Source organism: Ictalurus punctatus, chromosome 2 (assembly GCF_001660625.3).
Source record: "Ictalurus punctatus breed USDA103 chromosome 2, Coco_2.0, whole genome shotgun sequence".
Lineage (NCBI taxonomy): Eukaryota > Metazoa > Chordata > Actinopteri > Siluriformes > Ictaluridae > Ictalurus > Ictalurus punctatus.
In genome coordinates this window covers 33,626,676-33,644,646 of record NC_030417.2, presented here as the reverse complement: position 1 = coordinate 33,644,646, position 17,971 = coordinate 33,626,676, and the positions used below count along the sequence as shown (strand labels likewise).

The 17,971-nt window shown below is 45.2% G+C and overlaps 1 protein-coding gene across 1 annotated transcript in view; it reads right to left on the bottom strand.

Annotated features, from left to right (window-relative positions):
- The window catches only part of znf385c (zinc finger protein 385C), a 115,300-nt gene extending 101,608 nt beyond the window's left edge, over positions 1–13,692 (bottom strand). The window contains exon 1 of the mRNA XM_017494170.3: positions 13,591–13,692. Within this exon, the coding sequence (XP_017349659.1) occupies positions 13,591–13,645 (55 nt within the window). The 5' untranslated portion in view covers positions 13,646–13,692. The remainder of the gene's footprint in view (positions 1–13,590) is intronic.
- Between the last annotated feature and the right edge of the window lie 4,279 nt (positions 13,693–17,971).

Genomic DNA, 17,971 nt, shown 5'->3' with positions numbered 1-17,971 from the left:
GGTAGTAGTAGTAGTAGTAGTGGTAGTAGTATTGGAAGTATTGGTGGTGGTAGTAGTAGCAGTTGTAGTATTGGAAGTACTGGTGGTAGTAGTGGTAGTAGTAGTAGTATTGGAAGTATTGGTGGTTGTAGTAGTAGTTGTAATATTGGAAGTATTGGTGGTAGTAGTAGTAGTAGTAGTATTGGAAGTATTGGTGGTAGTAGTAGTAGTAGTAGAGAGCGAGAGCTTAAAATGAGATATCAAGAGTGAGAGATCATGAAATAGAACGAAAAGGGAAAGAAGTGTTTAAAGTAGTAGTTGTAGTAGTAGTAGCAGCAATAGTAGTAGTAGTAGTAGTAGTAGTAGCAATAGTAGAAGTAGTATTGGTAGAAGTAGTAGTAGTAGTAGTAGCAGCAGTAGTAGTAGTAGTAGTAGTTGTAGTAGTAGTAGTAGTAGTAGTAGTAGTATTGGAAGTATTGGTGGTAGTAGTAGTAGTAGTGGTGGTAGTAGTATTGGAAGTATTGGTGGTAGTAGTAGTTGTAGTATTGGAAGTATTGGTAGGTACTACCTAATCAGGGAGAAAAGACCCATTCCCACGCACCATCCAGCTCTCTCCGATCACCAGCTACCACCCAGAGATAATGAACTCTAACACGTGCTTCCTCTGAGACACGTGAAGCCAGCCAACCACGTCTTTTCACAGAGCAGCGTAACACACTCGGAGGAACGTGATATCGACCCTCTTCCTGATGATCCGTCAGACATCTACGATTGGCTAGTGTCAATGTGAGAATATGCCTTCTCTCTCATCCGGTAAGCACTACCGATTAGCTGTAGCATCTCAGGCTTCAAACCGATTAGCTGTAGCATCTCAGGCTTCAAACCGATTAGCTGTAGCATCTCAGGCTTCAAACCGATTAGCTGTAGCATCTCAGGCTTCAAACCGATTAGCTGTAGCATCTCAGGCTTCAAACCGATTAGCTGTAGCATCTCAGGCTTCTAACCGATTAGCTGTAGCATCTCAGGCTTCAAACCGATTAGCTGTAGCATCTCAGGCTTCAAACCGATTAGCTGTAGCATCTCAGGCTTCAAACCGATTAGCTGTAGCATCTCAGGCTTCAAACCGATTAGCTGTAGCATTTCAAGACTTTTCTGTTCAACCTCGATTTAGTTAACGTAAATCGCCCTTTTCTTCTCAAGTGTTATTAGCCATACTACTGTTTTGCTAGCTAAATATTTAGACATGTGTCCTGTCTCAAAGATCATGGCGTGATGTTTTTGCCACATCACTCATCCATTAGAGGGTCTGACCTCAGAAATATTTAATTACGAAACAGAGTCTAAAGAAAAACTCCTTTCTACCTCTCATCCCCATACAGAGGCTTCTCTATGCTACCAGCCCACACACTAACACTGGCACACAGTTAACCAAGAGCACCGCGCAGCATTTCTTTAAAAAGCTAATAGAAGCACCCACACACACTTCATAGCTTCGGCGGCGTAATAAAAATCAGGTTCGCCTCTTTTTCTAAAGCTGACGCCCCTTCACCTTGCCTCCTCTCCTCTCTGCTCAACGTGACTTGTGATTCACACAGCAGTGGCCTGATCGCACGGCCGGACGCGGATAGGAAAAGCAGCAAAAAATAGAGCGCGAGAGAAAAGGAGGAAAAAGAGAAGTAGCAGACGGATGTTCAAATCAAGAGCGTCTCTCCGCACGACCCTGGATTGAGTCAGCTCGGTCCAGACGTCACTGCCTCCTCCGGGGCTGTTTTAGAGCCGCAGGGCTGTGCGGGCACCTCGAGCGGTGGGCTCAGGGTCGGGCTAGGAGATCCGGAGGAGGACGTGTTCAGAGATTGTGTGTGTGTGTGTGTGAGCGTGTCCTTGAAAGGATCATTAACGCTCATTATTAACAGACCGGGGCAATTCCATGCAAACGTCAACTATACAGCACAGACAGAGAGAGAGAGAGAGAGAGAGAGAGAGAAAATAAAGCTGTGAGCATGGGAATAAATAACTTCTAAATCGCCCACTTAGGTCTATATTTAACTTTGTTCATTTTTAGTTCATTCGGATTCGTGAATGCAGTGGTTCCAGCCGTCTAACTGTGGGAGCTCTGCGGTCTGGGGAGGACTCAGTATCGTATACGGGTTAAAGACGTGATCTGTATCCTGTCGCGTTCCGAAGCTGTCCATTCACAAAGCGATGTATCGATATTACACGTCATCACTATCACTTCGACTTTCTTCCTTGCGTTATAAAAGGAGCTCACGGAAGGAGAGAAAAAACATCTATGAAGGAAGAAATTAATTCCAACAGTTTAAAAGCATCCGATGATCGGGGCGGGTTATATCCTGTCGATCAAAAGGGGGCGGGAAAACACATGGATTCCGTGCCGTGTGTAAAGACGGTGTCTCGTGTGGGACGACGACAGAACGGCAGTTTGTAAACTCTGTGATGTCTGCACCGATCAAATTTTACACCGGACGCCGCAGCAGTGAAGCGCGAGCTTCAGCGTCGAGTCTATTTATTTATTTATTTATTTATTTTGCACAGCTCGAGCTGAATTAAAGCACGGGTAGAAATTTAGCATCGGTGCGTCTCTACTCTTTTGGACGTTTGGCAGTCGAGGGTTAAGGGCCTTGCTAAAGGGTCAGATCGGCGGTTCTGGGATTTGAACTCAGTAGTCCAACGTCTCGGTCACTGAGCTACCGCTTCCCACATGAGAAAAAACACATGAGCTCACGTGACAGGCTAGTGTTGCTGTGATTGACAGGAGAGGGAGTGTATGCCATCCCTCCCACTCGACGCTGTGGCATCGTTAGGACTCAAACTCACGATCTCTCAATGATAGCTTTTCTGCTGCACCACTCGGAAACACCTGCCGGCCCGAATCGGACCGCAGTTCTGACTACTGACTTGGACTTTTAATCAAATTAATCTCGCACTTCCATCCATCCACAGAATGGCAACAGTCAAGCGGTACAAAAATTAAACAACTCCCACCAACTACTGTAGCTGGTTCTCCTCTATCACACGACTGCTACGAACCAGGTTGTATCACCCTGTCTCCCTAAGAAAGGTATAGAACACACACACACACACACACACACACACACTGATTGAGGGATTAGACTGATTCTGAGGAAGCCCATCGGCTTAGTTTTAATCAACCTTGTCACGCTCAGTTCATTACACCCTGACTATCTGCCACAGTGCTCAGCTTCACACACACACACACACACACACACACACACACACACACACACACACACACACACACACTCTCTCTCTCTCTCTCTCTTACACAAAAGAGTATTGATTCCATCAGAGTCTTTTTCAGTGTGGTAACACAGTTGATTAGCGACGTCTATATGCGAGACTCCATCACGGTGGTCTGAGAAATGTCTCCGATCAATAAAGCGCGCGCGCGCGCGTGTGTGTGTGTGTGTGTGAGAGAGAGAGAGAGAGAGAACGAGACAGAGAGAAAGATTAATGTTGTTTACACGCATTATCTGAGTCCAGTGTATCTGAATGTATTATGGGGAGAATTTTTTTTAACTGAACTAAACAGCTCGCAGTGCGTCTGAGTCGATAAACGAATATCTAGGGAAGCGTGCAAAATGAACCGGCTTGGTCAAGAACAAAGAGGGGAAGGAGAAAGAAGAGTAGAGAAGAGAAGGACCATGGGAATGAGGATGAAGCGGAGAGGAAGGAGCACTAGGAGGATGTGGAGGTGACGAGGAGGAGGAGGATCAGCAGAACGCGGTAGAAAGTCCCGGAACTTCCCGGGAACCGGCGGCTTTTAAAACACTTTCACGACTGTTTTACTTCAATGCTGCTAAAAGGAGTGAGCACTGAAATCAGACGGGAAGAAGAACGCGCACTGAAATCAGACGGGAAGAAGAACGCGCACTGAAATCAGACGGGAAGAACGAGCACTGAAATCAGACGGGAAGAAGAACGCGCACTGAAATCAGACGGGAAGAACGAGCACTGAAATCAGACGGGAAGAAGAACGCGCACTGAAATCAGACGGGAAGAACGAGCACTGAAATCAGACGGGAAGAAGAACGTGCACTGAAATCAGACGGGAAGAACGCGCACTGAAATCAGACGGGAAGAACGCGCACTGAAATCAGACGGGAAGAAGAACGTGCACTGAAATCAGACGGGAAGAACGCGCACTGAAATCAGACGGGAAGAAGGCGCACTGAAATCAGACGGGAAGAAGAACACGCACTGAAATCAGACGGGAAGAACGCGCACTGAAATCAGACGGGAAGAAAGTGCACTGAAATCAGACGGGAAGAAGAACGTGCACTGAAATCAGACAGGAAGAAGAACGCGCACTGAAATCAGACGGGAAGAACGTGCACTGAAATCAGACGGGAAGAACGCGCACTGAAATCAGACGGGAAGAACGCGCACTGAAATCAGACGGGAAGAAGAACGCGCACTGAAATCAGACGGGAAGAACGCGCACTGAAATCAGACGGGAAGAACGCGCACTGAAATCAGACGGGAAGAACGCGCACTGAAATCAGACGGGAAGAAGAACGCGCACTGAAATCAGACGGGAAGAAAGTGCACTGAAATCAGACGGGAAGAAGAACGCGCAGTGAAATCAGACGGGAAGAAAGCGCACTGAAATCAGACGGGAAGAAGAACGTGCACTGAAATCAGACGGGAAGAAGAACGCGCACTGAAATCAGACGGGAAGAACGCGCACTGAAATCAGACGGGAAGAACGCGCACTGAAATCAGACGGGAAGAACGCGCACTGAAATCAGACGGGAAGAAGAACGTGCACTGAAATCAGACGGGAAGAAGAACGCGCACTGAAATCAGACGGGAAGAACGCGCACTGAAATCAGACGGGAAGAACGCGCACTGAAATCAGACGGGAAGAAGAACGTGCACTGAAATCAGACGGGAAGAAGAACGTGCACTGAAATCAGACGGGAAGAAAGTGCACTGAAATCAGACGGGAAGAACGCGCACTGAAATCAGACGGGAAGAAAGTGCACTGAAATCAGACGGGAAGAAGAACGTGCACTGAAATCAGACGGGAAGAAGAACGTGCACTGAAATCAGACGGGAAGAACGCGCACTGAAATCAGACGGGAAGAAGGCGCACTGAAATCAGACGGGAAGAAGAACACGCACTGAAATCAGACGGGAAGAAGAACACGCACTGAAATCAGACAGGAAGAAGAACGCGCACTGAAATCAGACGGGAAGAACGCGCACTGAAATCAGACGGGAAGAACGCGCACTGAAATCAGACGGGAAGAAAGTGCACTGAAATCAGACGGGAAGAAGAACGTGCACTGAAATCAGACGGGAAGAACGCGCACTGAAATCAGACGGGAAGAAAGTGCACTGAAATCAGACGGGAAGAAGAACGCGCACTGAAATCAGACGGGAAGAACGCGCACTGAAATCAGACGGGAAGAACGCGCACTGAAATCAGACGGGAAGAAAGTGCACTGAAATCAGACGGGAAGAAGAACGCGCACTGAAATCAGACGGGAAGAACGCGCACTGAAATCAGACGGGAAGAACGCGCACTGAAATCAGACGGGAAGAAGAACGTGCACTGAAATCAGACGGGAAGAACGCGCACTGAAATCAGACGGGAAGAAGAACGTGCACTGAAATCAGACGGGAAGAACGCGCACCTCTAAGACACACACACACACACACACACGAGACACTGTGTGTCGTGAGACTGGAACATCCACGAACATCCACTGGCGAAGACATGAATGGAGACTTTTTCGGACACCGTGTACTTCACCCCAACAAGGCAACTTTTAATGACGGCGTGTGTTATAACTCAGACGTTGTTTACACAGCGCGCTCACAAGAGAGCTTGTGATCGGAATTCCTAAGAGGCAGCAGAAAAGCCGTGTTACATTTAGCCCTCGTCGCTCAAGTGCGGCTCGGGGCAGTTCACCTATACGGAGGGTAAATATTTCACGTGTTTCAATTTGCTGTGTGTGACCCAGGCACCTACGAGCCTGCTCGTACAGACGTCCAGTTTAGAAGGGGCTGTTTCTTGCCTACATGGATATGAATGAACAGGCGGACTGGCACACACACACACACACACACACACACACATTTTGATGAGGTAACAGTGCCTTCTTTTATACTGAAGAATCCCAAAGGAATTAGAGAGAGAGGTGCTGTACCTGCTCGCCCTCACTCGGCCCTCTATGCGTGTGTGTGTTGTTTGTTTGTGCGTTTCGTGTCCGCCTGTGGCTTACACAGAAGCGCACTGTTAGGCACGAATCAGTGGCACTGGTCTGACGCATGTGGTGTGTGCGCGCGTGTGTACATGACCAACACCCATCTCTTTAAATCTGAGCCAAAGTTCTTTTGGCTTCACACACACACACACACACACACAATTATTTGGCTTCGCACACACACACATACACCTTTGAGGCCGGACGCTCAGGCATCAAACACTTGTGGCTGTGAAGGTCGTTTGGTTAAAGGGTGTGCGTGTGTGTTTAGGTGTGTGGAGGGCGCAGTCCCCTCTGTCCGCCAGGGAGAAACAGAGGGGCCATGGTGCTGAAACATTAGCTGTGAGACCTCGGGGTCGCCTCCTGCCGACTCCGTCCTGAGCTCCAACGGGAGGGCGGCGGTGTGACGGCTGCTGGAGGAAGTCTACTACAGAAAAGGGCAGGAGGTGCAGCGTACAGCCTTATGCAGCTGTCATACACAACGCAGTCCCCAACACACACACTAAGAGAGACAGAGACTTGACCACTGCGCTCACAAGGTGTGTGTGTGTGTGTGTGTGCGTTTTCATGAGTGTCTAACATTGCGGCGACAGACTAAAGGAAAACCGCTGACTCTGTCTTGCTGTCTTAAAAGAGAAGAGGTCCACAAAGGACTTCTTTCTATCTTCTGGGTGTGGTCTACGCCAGGATGACTCCGCCCCCTACGACAGGGCACGAGGGGTCGCTGAATGGTCTGGTGCGTATGAAAATGATGCGAGTCGTGTGCTATAGCACGCTGCTGAAAGAGCATTGACATGAACACCTTACTAAGACACTAGGAGTGTAGGGATATCCATCCGTCCGTCCATTTTCTGTACCGCTCATCCTACACAGGGCCACGTGGAGCCTGGAGCCTCTCCCAGGGGAAGACCCACGTTTCCTCCACGAAACGTGAAGCTGGCTGAATAATCCGTGTGAAGAGAGTGTTTGACGTGGGTTCGCGCCGTGAGTGAAGAATCTGCGGATGAACCGTAAGAGCGATGGCTGGGGAGCGATAGCTGGTGACTCGGTGTATCGTGTACACGAGTCGGGGCGCTGGTAAGGACCCTGGCGCTCGCTACACACTGGGACGTTGACGATTCGATTTCCTGCGACGTGTCTACGTGCTCGCGTTGTAAATGTACTCAAACGTCACCGCGGGCATTCATCGTCGACCGGAAGGACCCGACGTCTTCCTGGCATTACACGTCACGCAAATTTGTCCGTTTAATCACACGCGTTTCAGTCACGGTCGTAGCGTCATTAGCGTCATTAGCGTCAAACAAACCTTATACAAAATGACAAATAAAGTATTTTGTTTTAAAAACCGCTAAGTGATCATTTGAGAGCTACAACGACGAAAACAAGCGCTTACATTTAAGAAGGTCGTTTCCAGTAAGGAACCATAGCGCACATCGGTGCTCCCTGGTTGTTGCGGTGCATCATGGGAATCTTTTAGGGAGCGAAGGTTCCAGGAAAGATTATGCCCTTAAAATGGCCGACTCCCTGTTCAGTGCCCTGACTACTGAACTACAGAGCTGATCGACATCTCTCTTTCTCTGTGTGTGTGTGTGTGTGTTCATGTGTTGAGCCATGAATAGTACAAAAATGCTGAAGTGCCTCAAATAAACCCTCCCGAGTCTCGCCGGAGTAATTCGCTACGAACTCCTGAACCGCGACGATGCCCTCGTATCACCGAGCGGATGTGCAATTAGTACTGAGTGTTGAAGGGGAAATGTCAAGCAGTCACAAGTTTGCCGGGGGGGGGGGGGGGGGGGGGGGTCTTTTTGTGACTCAGGAGCTCCCACTCACACAAACACACTCATGCGTAGCGTACATTTTAAATCGGTGCTAAGTAAAGCCGGAGAAAGCATACAGTGGGGGAAATAAGTATTGGGACGCATCGAAAAATAATTTCAGGAAACGTATTAACGTTGTTTATGGACTTTAATGTTGTGAATTCTTTATAGCGACAGATGTCTTGAGATAATACTGATGTCTGGTGAAAATTTCATGTCTCATGAATGGAAAAAAACTGTCGGCGCGTTCGAGACGTATTTCCCCCACCGTACACTCACGACTTCACTACCCGGATAGCCGAGGATCCGGTCCTGAATTGTGTGCTGGATTTGCTGTTTCTGCTTTATAAGCTGTAAAGCCACCAGGAAGCTGGTCGGGTCGGCGGTTGAGTCGATCGAGTGTTCACGGCGTCGGATCGTGTGTGGTTCGGTGGTCTGAGCATCAGAAGGTATATAACTAGCAGGTCCATGTCCAATCACGAAAACAACTGTGTTTATGTTGGTGTGTCTTGCTGCTTTGTAAAATGACTTCCTGACTGCTGCTCCAGAACAAACACACACACACACACACACACAAGCTTTTAGAGCTCTATAAAGTAACAGCATTAACCTGACAACACCTAAAACAAACGGCTGCTAACATGCCGGAACAGGACTGAATAAATGTTTACATCGGTGATTTCTGTAGACGGAAAGAAGAGACTCTACGATCGCAGTCCTAATGGCAGCCGCTAGAGCGGTTCATCACGTCGCACATCCGAACCCGAACAAATCTTTTTCCCGCCGTGATTAATTTCCTCATGCCTCTGCCTCAACTAGAGCTTCATAACCATACATCAGCTGAGATGCTGGAGAGAGAGAGAGAGAGAGAGAGAGAGAGAGAGAGAGAGAGAGAGAGAGAGAGACAGAAAAAGAGGAAGAAAGAGAGAGAGAGGGAAAAGAGAGTAAGAGAGAGAGAGAGACACAGAGAAACAGAGAGAGAGAGGGAAAAGAGAGTGAGAGAGAAAGAGAGAAAGTGAGAGAGAAAGAGAGAGAGAGAGGGAAAAGGGAGTAAGAGAGAGAGAGAGAGAAAGTGAGAGAGAAAGAGAGAGAGAGGGAAAAGAGAGTAAGAGAGAGAGAGAGACAGAAACAGAAAGAAAGAGAGAGAGAGAGGAAAAAGAGAGTAAGAGAGAGAGAGAAAGTTAGAGAGAAAGAGAGAGAGAGAGGGAAAAGAGAGTGAGAGAGAGAGAAAGTGAGAGAGAAAGAGAGAGAGAGGGAGGGAAAAGAGAGTAAGAGAGAGAGACAGAAACAGAGAAAGAAAGAGAGAGAGAGAGGGAAAAGAGAGTAAGATAGAGAGAGACACAGAGAAACAGAGAGAGAGAGAAAGTGAGAGAGAAAGAGAGAGAGAGAGGGAGGGAAAAGAGAGTGAGAGAGAGAGACAGAAACAGAGAAAGAAAGAGAGAGAGAGGGAAAAGAGAGTAAGATAGAGAGAGACACAGAGAAACAGAGAGAGAGAGAGAGAAAGTGAGAGAGAAAGAGAGAGAGAGAGGGAGGGAAAAGAGAGTAAGATAGAGAGAAAGTGAGAGAGAAAGAGAGAGAGAGAGGGAAAAGAGAGTAAGATAGAGAGAGACACAGAGAAACAGAGAGAGAGAGAGAGAAAGTGAGAGAGAAAGAGAGAGAGAGAGGGAAAAGAGAGTGAGAGAGAGAGAGAGAGAGAGAGAAACAGACAGAAAGAGAGGGAGAGAAACAAAGAAACGGAGAGAGAAAAAGAAAGAGAGAGCGAGAGACCCAATGCTGTACAAATGCAAGCAGCCTTTTATCTTCATCTGAAAAATGCTCACAGCAAAATATGTCCATCCAAAAAAAAAAAAGGAAAGTTACCACATTCATAACTGATCATTCATTCAGTGTCGCTGGTGTTGACTACTGGATGCAGGCTTGTCTAATAAACACCACATTATTTACCCCTCACTGCACCGTATTAGTGATAAAGGCATTATTTTTTACTTATATGATTAATGACATAATGCGGGTTCGATTCCCGCCTCTGCCCTGTGTGCCCTGTGTTCTCCCTGTGCTTCAGGGGGTTCCTCCCCCACTGTCTGTAGTGTGTGAATGCGTGTGCGATTGTGTCCTGTGGTGGACTGGCACCCTGTCCAGGGTGTCCCCTGCCTCGGGCCCCGAGTCCCCTGGGATAGACTCCAGGCTCCCCTGTGACCCTGTACAGGATAAGCGGTATTGAAAACTGATGGATGGATGGATCAAATAAATTCAAGGTACGACAATATCATATCATATCATATCATATCATATCACCATGCATAATGCAAACATCCAGATTAAAAGGAAAAGAGATTGTGGCGTGTCATTTATAGCCATCCTAATGTGAGGGTTCGCAGAATGTAAGACATCGCAGGAGAAATCTGTTCAAGAGGAGCATCACGTGTCCTTCATCGCGAATACAAAGACACACAGGAGTGTTCCTGATCCAAAATGTTAGCCAACAACGTGACGCTGCATGGGATTTCACACGTCTCACAATTTTCACAACTACGGTTTAAAACGGAAAAAAGAAGAAGGACGGTTTGATTTCGTAGGCCACATCGGCAAAGGAACAGAAAATTGATGGGATGTAAATTACGATACGTACTGTAGCACTACATGTGGATATTACGGTAAAATGACACCGTGTCCGAGAACTGAACAGCGGAGCAGCGAGTCTGAACCTCAATACGAGCGCATTAATAGTGTTTGCTATGCCAGAGAGGGCAGCCGCAAAATTAGGTGGCTGCCTTTTACGGCAGAAAAACATCATTTTGTTCCTTTTTTTCAGTCAAAATGGTGTCTAACGAGAGCTCATAACAAGACATGGAGTAGTCATCGATTATCATGATAACATACGGCAGGAGAACAACGCCTGAGAAATAGGTCAATCGGCACCGGCGCAGTCAAAAGGGATCTATTAATAAAAGCAGAATTAGGCTATTTGTGCGTACTGTGACGAAAATTCAGTTTTCACTCCTGACACGCGGCCCCGTGCACACTCGTTCGCTCACTCGTTCGCACCAAGGCGCAGTTTAGAGTCATGGGTCCACCTCTCGGCATGTACGGGGACGCAGGAGGAAACCAGGGATCCCAGAGAAGGCCCACATAGACACAGGGAGAAGATGCGAAACGCCACACAGAAAGTAATCCCAATTTCACAAGCCGCTCTCAAACCAGACATATTTATATATATTTATATATATATATATATATATATATATATATATATATATATATATTTATATATGTAACGTCCACTTTATTAGGAACACCTGTACACCTGCTCAGTTATACAATCAGTTATGCAATCAGCCAATCGTGTGGCGGTAGGACAATGCCGAAAATCTTGCAGATGCAGGTCAAGAGCTTTAGTTAATGTTCACATCAAACATCAGAATGGCGGGAAAATATGTGATCTCTGTGACTTTACCCGTGGCGTGGATGTTGGTGCCAGATGGGCTGGTTTGAGTATTCCAGAGACTGCTGATCTCCTGGGATTTTCACACACAAGAGTCTCTAGAGTTTACACAGCATGGTGCGAAAAAAACAAAAAAAAAATCATGTGAGAAGAGAATCTGCAGGTTGAAACAGCTTGTTGATGAGAGAGATCAGAGGAGAATGTCCAGACTGGTCTGAGCTGACAGGAAGTCTATAGGTTCCACTCCTGTCAGCCAGGAACAGAAATCTGAGGCTATCATGGGCACAGACTCACTCAAACTGGACAATTGAAGATTGTGAGAAAAAAAAAAAAATCACCTTGTCTTTTTCTAGTCCTCAACTGTGCAGTTTGGGTGAGCCTGTGCCCATGATAGCCTCAGAGTTCTGTTCCTAGCTGACAGGAGTGGAACCTGACGTGGTCTTCTGCTGTTGTAGCTCATACAGTGTTTTGTGCATTCTGAGATGCTTTTCTGCTCACCACGGTTGTAAAGAGTCATTATATGACTCTAACAAGTTAATAATCCATCCTGCTTATCCTAAAGGGTCACGGGGAACCTGGAGCCTATCCCAAGGAGCATCGGGCACAAGATGGGGTACACCCTGGACAGGCTGCCAATCCATCACAGGGCACGATCACATACACACCCATTCATACACTACGGACACTGGGGGAGGAAACTGGAGTACCTGGAGGAAACCCCCGCAGCACAGGGAGAACATGCAAACGCCACACACACTTCAGGGCTGCAGCGGGAATCGAACCCTGCAGGTGTGAAGTGAACGTGCTAACCACTAAGCCACCGTGCGCCCACAATGCTTTATTATTCTATTCATATACAGATGCAATGAATACTATCTATCCTCTATAACTTCTACAACCAACTGTAAAGCCAATACAGTAGTCATTATGTGACCATGTATTTGACCATGTATATATATAAATATAAATATATATAAAAAGATGTCCAAAAAAAATCCTGAACACAACACTGGCAGCCCGTAGTTTCAGTTATCATGTTAATCTGTTTTTTTAAAAAAAAAAAAAAAAAAAAAAAAAAAAAAGTTGCATCATGAGTTGTGTAGGCACCAAACAGACGAGTCAACGTCACAAAAATAAGACAGATGAAGACATTGGTAGGCTGCTGTCTTTCCAGCTAGTAAACATGACACGCGCGAGCAGAGATGAGAGTGCGCGCGGAGGTGTTAAACCACGCACGAGCAGGTCAATTTAAAGACAAAGGTTCATCGTTTCATTTACACAAACCTACACGAAATGTGTCGAGACTATACAAGGTAGGTTTAAGATTTAAAAAAAAAAAAAAAAAAGAATAATTATATAAGAAGAAGAAGTTGTGACTATGTAGTTTTGCCAGGTAAAAAGTTATGGGTTTGAACACCACTGCTACTTGTTTGTTTGTTTGTTTGTTTGAACAACTGAATCGGTTCACATAGCGCACGCGCCATTGAGTCGTTCACACACACCATTAAAAAGCAGAAACCTGAAGACAAGCTTAAGAGTTAGACTCTTACTTCTAGCTCTTCTTTTACCACATTTAATGTGTTTTAAGTAAGAAAATATACACCAAACCCGGATGTTATTCTTCAGTGTAACTGTACTATTATGACTTCAGAATGAAGTCAGTTTAGCTTAGCTTTCTTTTTAAAAAGATAAAGAAAGAACAGTTAGCTACATCTCTGGAGCTTCACACCCAAGTCCAGACACAGGTCCATTCTACAAAGTCCATTCTACAAATCCATCAGTTGTTTGTTTTGGTGTGGTTTTTTTGTTTTGTTTTGTTTTGTTTTTTACACAGAAACTATTCACTATTTCTGTCAGTTATTTTGTATCCTATTTACTTCACCAAACATCCTTCAACACACCGTGAATATATATGTATATATATATATATATATATATATATATATATATATATATATATATATATATATATATATATAGTGACAGGCAGTGAGCATGATAACAGCATAAACATTTACATTTTACAAACTTATTCACGCGCTCGTGTAGTGAAGGAAACGCGCTAATAAGCATTCATTCAGGTCCGCGTGCGTCTTACCGGTTACGTTTCTTTCCTCCGCGTGTTCCAGCACCGAGCCCAACATCACTAACATGCCCAGCTGCGGTTCCTCTCACAGCGTGAAGCGAGATGACGCTGATAGAGAGAGAGAGAGAGAGAGAGAGAGAGAGAGAGAGAGAGAGAGAATCTAGTGCCGGACCGAAGACCCCCGTGCGTCATTGCGCGCGCGCCGACACACAGCAGCTGCTTCCACACGAAAAAGAAGTGCGCGCGCCTCGACTTGCCTGAGAGACATTTTTTACCTCAGTTCCAGTGGATTTTAAACAAGATGATTTTTTCTCTCTCGACACTCAGTCACACTAAAGCCACACAGTGTTAGTGGAATCACAAAACCTATTTATAATAATGTAAAATTCCCAGACTCTAATTTGTTTCAAGTCCTTCCATGACTTAGGGTTAGGGTTAGGGTTATTCTTCCTGAATAACAAAGTGGATTAGCTCACATATCCATGTGTTTTGCTCCTTTTCAAAATGAAACTCGATATAAGATATGATTCTCTGTCGTTTTTATTTATTTATTTTGGGGGCTGTAACTCGACTGGACAGCGAGCTAATTAGCCTGAAGCATGAGCTGACCTTCGCTCAGCTAATATCAACCATCCTGACTGTTTCATCTGATGAGAGGTGTGTGTGGTCCTACAGCTTTATCCATCTCTAAATAAAGCTAGCAGGGTCAACCTGAGGACGAGCTGCTGATGGTTGATTTAACATCCGTAGTGTCAAATTAAGACACACGCTTGACTTAATACCTGTAGTGTACACGCAATGTCTTACCAACCCACATGGTGTTGAATTAAGACCTGTGGTATTTAGTTACAGATTCAGTGTTGAATTAATACCTCATGCATGGTCAGAATTGAAATAAGAGTTACGGCATTGAATGATCCTCTACCTATAATATTAAAGTAACCCTGGTTCGATCCTGAGCTCAGGTTACTGTCTGTGTGAAGTTCTGAATGTTGACTTTGTGTCCTTGTAGGTTTCCTCTGGGTTCACCAGTTTCCTCCTACACCCCAAAAACACGACGGTAGGTGGATTGGTTACACTAAGTTGCCCTGAGGTGTGTGTGTGTGTTTGTGTGTGTGGATGAGTCTGTCAATGGTTCCCTGCAATGGACTGGCATATACAGCCTAGGTAAAGGTTTTTCTCTTGTTGGTGTTGTTGTTGATACCAGTTTAGGAACATTACTGTATGTTTGGGATGGAAAACAGGAACAGAATGTTAAAATAGTAGTTCTGCTTCGCTCAGTGATATTCAAAATGTCCTTCACGTTTGCCTCGCACTTTCAGGGTTGGGGGTTCGAATTCCGACTATGCCCTGTGTGCAAGTTTGCATGTTTTTCCCATGCTTCTTAGGTTTCCCCAGTATAAAGACATGCGCTGTAGGCTGATTTGCATTTCCAAATTGTCTGTGGTGTGTAAATGCGTGTGCGGTTGTGTCCTGCGATGGGTTGGCACCCTGTCCAGGGTGTCCCCTGCCTTGCGCCCCTTAGTCTCCAGGCTCCCCTGCAAACCTGTGCAGGATAAGTGGTATGGAAAATACAGTGCTGTGAAAAAGTATTTGGAAACCCCCCACAAAAAAATAAATAAATAAAATAAATAAATACAGTTTTAATTACAGTTGGACAAAAATGGCATCCATGGAAGAGTGAAGAGGCGAAAACCACTGCCAACCAAGAAGAACATTAAGGCTTCTCTGAATTTTGCCCAAACACCCTGATGATCTTCAAACCGTTTGGGAGAATGTTTTGTGGATTGATGAGTTGAAAGTGGAACTGTTTGGAAGACAGGGATCCCGTTACATCTGGTGTAAAGCAAACACAGAATTCCACAAAAAGAACAACATACCTGGTGGTGGTGGTGGAAGTGTGATGGTGTGGGGATGCTCTGCTGCTTCAGGGCCTAGACAACTTGCAGTAATAGAGGGAAACATGAATTATGCTCTCTACCAGAAAATCCTAAAGGAGAATGTCCGGTCTTCAGTCTGTAAGTTGAAACTCAAGCGCAACTGGATTCTGCAGCAAGAAAATTATCCAAAGCATAGGAGTAAATCCACCTCTGAATAGCTCAAAAAAACTAAATTAAAGTTTTGGAGTGGCCTAGTCAAAGTTCTGACTTTGAACCAATTGAGATGCTGTGGCAGAACCTTAAACAGGCAGTTCATGCTTGAAAACCCTCTGGTGTGGCTGAACTAAAGCAGTTCTGCAAAGAGGAGTGGGCCAAAATTCCACCACAGTGCTGTGAAAGACTGATCTCCAGTAATTGGCAGCATTTGGTTGAAGTTATTGCTGCTAAAGGTAGCACAACCAGATTTTAAAAAAATTCACATGGGTGATAGGTATTGGAATTATTATTATTATTATTATTATTATTTTTGCTAAAACGATTTAGTATGAGATATACACAAAGGCAGAAGAAATCAGGATGGGTGCAAATACTTTTTCACAGCACTGTAGAGGGATGTTTGGATCTAAATTAGAATCTCACACGCATACACGTTTGCAGCATGGCCACTGTCCAGTAGCCTCGTTGTCCGTTGTGTGTACGCGAGTCTCAGGTTTTACTGTCAGCACGTGTTTGATAGATGCTATTGGAAACACACTCCGGTCCCCTGTGTACAAGTCCTTTGACATTCTGCTCAAGCAGTCAACCAAAATAAACCCAGAGAGAGAGACGGTCAAGCATGAAATACAATCTTCGCCACCAGACCAGCCACGCCATACCCAAATCAAGCACACTCACTCACTCTCTCTCTCTCTCTCTCTCTCTCTGTCTGTCTGTCTGCTTCTTTCTGTTTCCTTCTCTGTCTCACATAAACACACATTCCCTCTAATCAAAATGTGTCCAATCAGTCCTGACTTTTCCATTTGACTCACCTGGTTTCCACAGCAACGGGCTGAAAAAGTGCACATCAAGCTTTCAAACAAAGGGCACTTTCAAATGCAGCTTAATGGAGTCTTTTGAAGGCCTGTGAAAAGAGCAAAATGAATAAATGGAAAGGAAGAATGGGGGGAAAAACAGATGAATGTATGTGGTTGATTAAGTCTTGTGTGCCAACCAAATTTACTGTATAAAGTGGAACATCTTACATTTTAATCAAACAGGTCAGGTTGGAGAGAATTAGTTGACCTCTCAGATGAGGAGGCATGCGAGTGTTCTTGAGGTTCTAGCAGCAAGAATGTAAAGGCTGAAATATTTTCTCAAACCCTGAATTACAATCATAGAACCAATATTTGCTCTACTGTCACATTACACACCAGGGTATAAACGCCAGGGTATAAACTCCAGGGTATAAACGCCAGAATGTAAACGGCAGGGTATAAACGCCAGGATATAAACGCCAGGGTACTCTGCAAGTAGGATTAGAGTAAGCGTAAGGTCAGAGTATGGTTAGAGTATAGCGCAGTAAAGGTTAGAGTAAGTTAGTTAGAGTGCCTACATATTCCGTATGTAGATACGTACACAATTCTTACAGGATTTCCTGATTGTTGCGGCCAAAAATACTTGATTTTGCTACTTGGATTTTTTTGTGCTTTTTTTGTGGAACACGTGAATTAGCAAAAGTGCACAAAACAGTTTTGCACGGTCCTTCACATTGACATTCGTCGTTAAATGAGACGTTTTAGCTGCACATGTATCGAAGACGGCTTCAGATGAATGCGCGTTGTGATGACGTCCCCCGATGCGTCTTGGCCCAAATCTGTGGAAAATCTGCAGTAATTTAGAAAAATTACAAGCTCCTGGGAATATTCCGGAGTTTCCTTGATTTTGCGTTCATTTCTGCGACCGCAAAGTCCTGGAGAGACTGAGTGGAGTACAGTTAAGGTAAGATTAGGATTAAAATAAGAGTATTAGAGGAGGGTTAGAGTTCGAGTGTAAAAGTATTTATGTATTTTATGACTGGAATTAGGAAAGAACACTATTTGTTTCCCCCAGCTTATCACGGCTAGAAGTAGACTAACCCCGTCAGGGAAGATCATGATGATGTAGTGTGTGACCTGCGTGAATAAGTCTGAATTGAAATCGGAAACTCATCTGTTCTTTTTAGCGATAACAGACAGTAAATCCTCACACGGACACTTCCTCGTTGCTTAATGAACTTAAAATCGATTTTTCTGCTAAGCAAAAAGGGATCATCCTGCACACGATCCTCTGAGAAGCTGGAGACACACTCACGCCAATACGCGAAGGTATGTTGTCTTGTATTTCTTATTTACTGCACTTTGCTGGTTTTAAGGAGACGCAACAGATTTGTCCCCAGTGACTTTAGAGCAGCTATAAACATAATCACTAGTTTACCGGCTTTTCTTCTCACAACTCTCTCAGTCCTCGCAAGACACTTTAGTTTCCAATACAGTACA